This window comes from Aplysia californica, unplaced genomic scaffold, assembly GCF_000002075.1.
Source record: "Aplysia californica isolate F4 #8 unplaced genomic scaffold, AplCal3.0 scaffold00086, whole genome shotgun sequence".
Taxonomy (NCBI): domain Eukaryota; kingdom Metazoa; phylum Mollusca; class Gastropoda; order Aplysiida; family Aplysiidae; genus Aplysia; species Aplysia californica.
The window spans coordinates 1,635,953-1,637,954 of record NW_004797356.1 but is presented as its reverse complement, the minus strand read 5'-3'; the positions used below and the strand labels follow the sequence as shown (position 1 = coordinate 1,637,954).

The 2,002-nt window shown below is 38.4% G+C and overlaps 1 protein-coding gene across 1 annotated transcript in view; it reads left to right on the top strand.

Annotated features, from left to right (window-relative positions):
- The window catches only part of LOC106011303 (cysteine sulfinic acid decarboxylase), a gene marked incomplete at its 3' end in the record, with an annotated part of 58,217 nt that extends 56,655 nt beyond the window's left edge, over positions 1–1,562 (top strand). Inside the window, 2 exon segments of the mRNA XM_013080455.2 lie at positions 954–1,008; positions 1,473–1,562. Of these exon segments, the coding sequence (XP_012935909.2) occupies positions 954–1,008; positions 1,473–1,562 (145 nt within the window).
- Positions 1,563–2,002: the final 440 nt, after the last annotated feature.

The window sequence follows — 2,002 nt, the reverse complement described above, 5'->3', positions numbered from 1 at the left end:
ATAGATAGATAGATAGATAGATAGATAGATAGATAGATAGATAGATAGATAGATAACTGTACTGCGCTTGAACCTTGTTTCCCAATAGAACAGAGAGCAAGAAAAATAAAATGTATCTGTTATAAAATTGCATTCGATGTGAGTGACTGGTTGGTAGGTGCTCTAGTGTGGTTTGCTCCTTCTTTCGTATCAATCATCTATCGTCTGTATCTCTCCTCCTCCTCCTCTTTTACGTTTGTTACACTTTCTTGTGACATCTCTGATCATCTTTGAGCCTCAGCTCGGTCCGACGTGGTGTCCTTGGGAAAGACACTTTACAGGAACTTCCCACTTGGCTCGGTCCTATCGGAGACGGACGTTAAACTAGGAGGTCCCGCTCCTTAAATAACCTAGTAGTGTTAATAGGGGCGTTAAACCCATACAATTTCACCAATTTTTTATCTGATCATCGGCATTTTACATATTATATACATGTATATATAACATAATTGTGTTGCACGTGCGTAAAATTAGGAGGGGTTTTGAGTACACATATATTGAACTCAGTGAGGAAATAATTCCTCGTTGTGGATTCTTTCATTCATCCAGTGCCAGATCTGTGACAGACATTGGCGATCATGGTTCTCCATTCATTCCTTTGCTTGGATGCTCTTTAAAAAGCTACGTTTCCCTGATCTTTCCCCCTAACCCATATTTTGCCTAAGTAGGTTGCTCTGGGCCTATTCTTGCCTCGTTTGCCTTCAATTTTGCGAGTGATAGCTAGATGTTCAAGACCTTGTATATATTCAGGCGTTCCAAAAAACTGCACTTGTCGTTTCCTGATTGTTTTTAACAGTGAGCGTCGCATATTGGCTTCACCAACTACCTCCTCAGTTGATTTCTTTTCCTTCCATGATATTCTCAGCAGTATTGTGAATAGAGTACATAATTTATTGCTATTGTCACTTCCCCAGTTATCTGACGAAAAAGCTCGCCAACACTGAGGGCTTCAGGCTGGTTCTGCGGGAGGTGAGTGACGCGTTGTGGGAGCTATTCAACAATTCAACCATTAGATTTATTTTTTAAAATAATTTTGGTTTGTTTTTTTTTGTTTCCTGTACTTCACGTTTCAACTTCCCGTTGATCTGTAATACTTTTATTGTATTCTTTATTGTTTTTGAGTATCTTTTATTCCACTTAGCTCTTTAAATTCACCAAATAATAAAAGAAGTATTAGCTCGCCCATGAACAAGACATGTAAAGATAAGATACGATAATACTTTATTATCCCAGAGGGAATTTTTCTCGGCTGTACAGGACAGGACCGTAAAAACACACGCAGGTATACAATAAAAAAAATAATTTTAGTTATATATCACTCTCATTAAAATTCAATATGAAAAGAGAAGTAAAGCTGACAAAATGCACATTCACATCAGATGCAGGAATATAATGACATGAAATGACGTAAGCGAACTGTGTGTCTTCCACAGCCCCAGTGCACCAACGTGTGCTTTTGGTACATCCCGCCCAGTCTGAGGGGCCAGGAGGAGACTACTGAGTGGTGGCAGAAACAGGCAAAGGTACCGTTGTTAGTACTTTCGTTAGATTGTTAGTTTGTTTATTTTGTTTGTTTGATTGTATCTGTTTTTTGTTTTGTTTTTGTTTTTTGTCGTTGTTGTTGTTGTTGTTGTTGTTGTTTTTGTTGTTGTATATGTTGTTGTATTTGTTGTTGTTGTTGTTGTTGTTGTTCTTGTTGTTGTTGTTGTTGTTGTTCTTGTTGTTGTTGATGTTGTTGCTGTTGTTCTTCTTCTTGTTGTTGGTGTTGTTGTTCTTGTTGTTCTTGTTGTTGTTCTTGTTGTTGTTGTTGTTCTTGCTGTTGTTGTTTAGTTGTTGTTTTGTTCCTTCTAATGGCCCCTTCCCCTCTTTTAAAAAGGAAGAATAGACAGAAATCCCAACAAAAACAACCCACCCCTTTCGCAAACACACACACACACACACACACCACCACCACCACCACCAG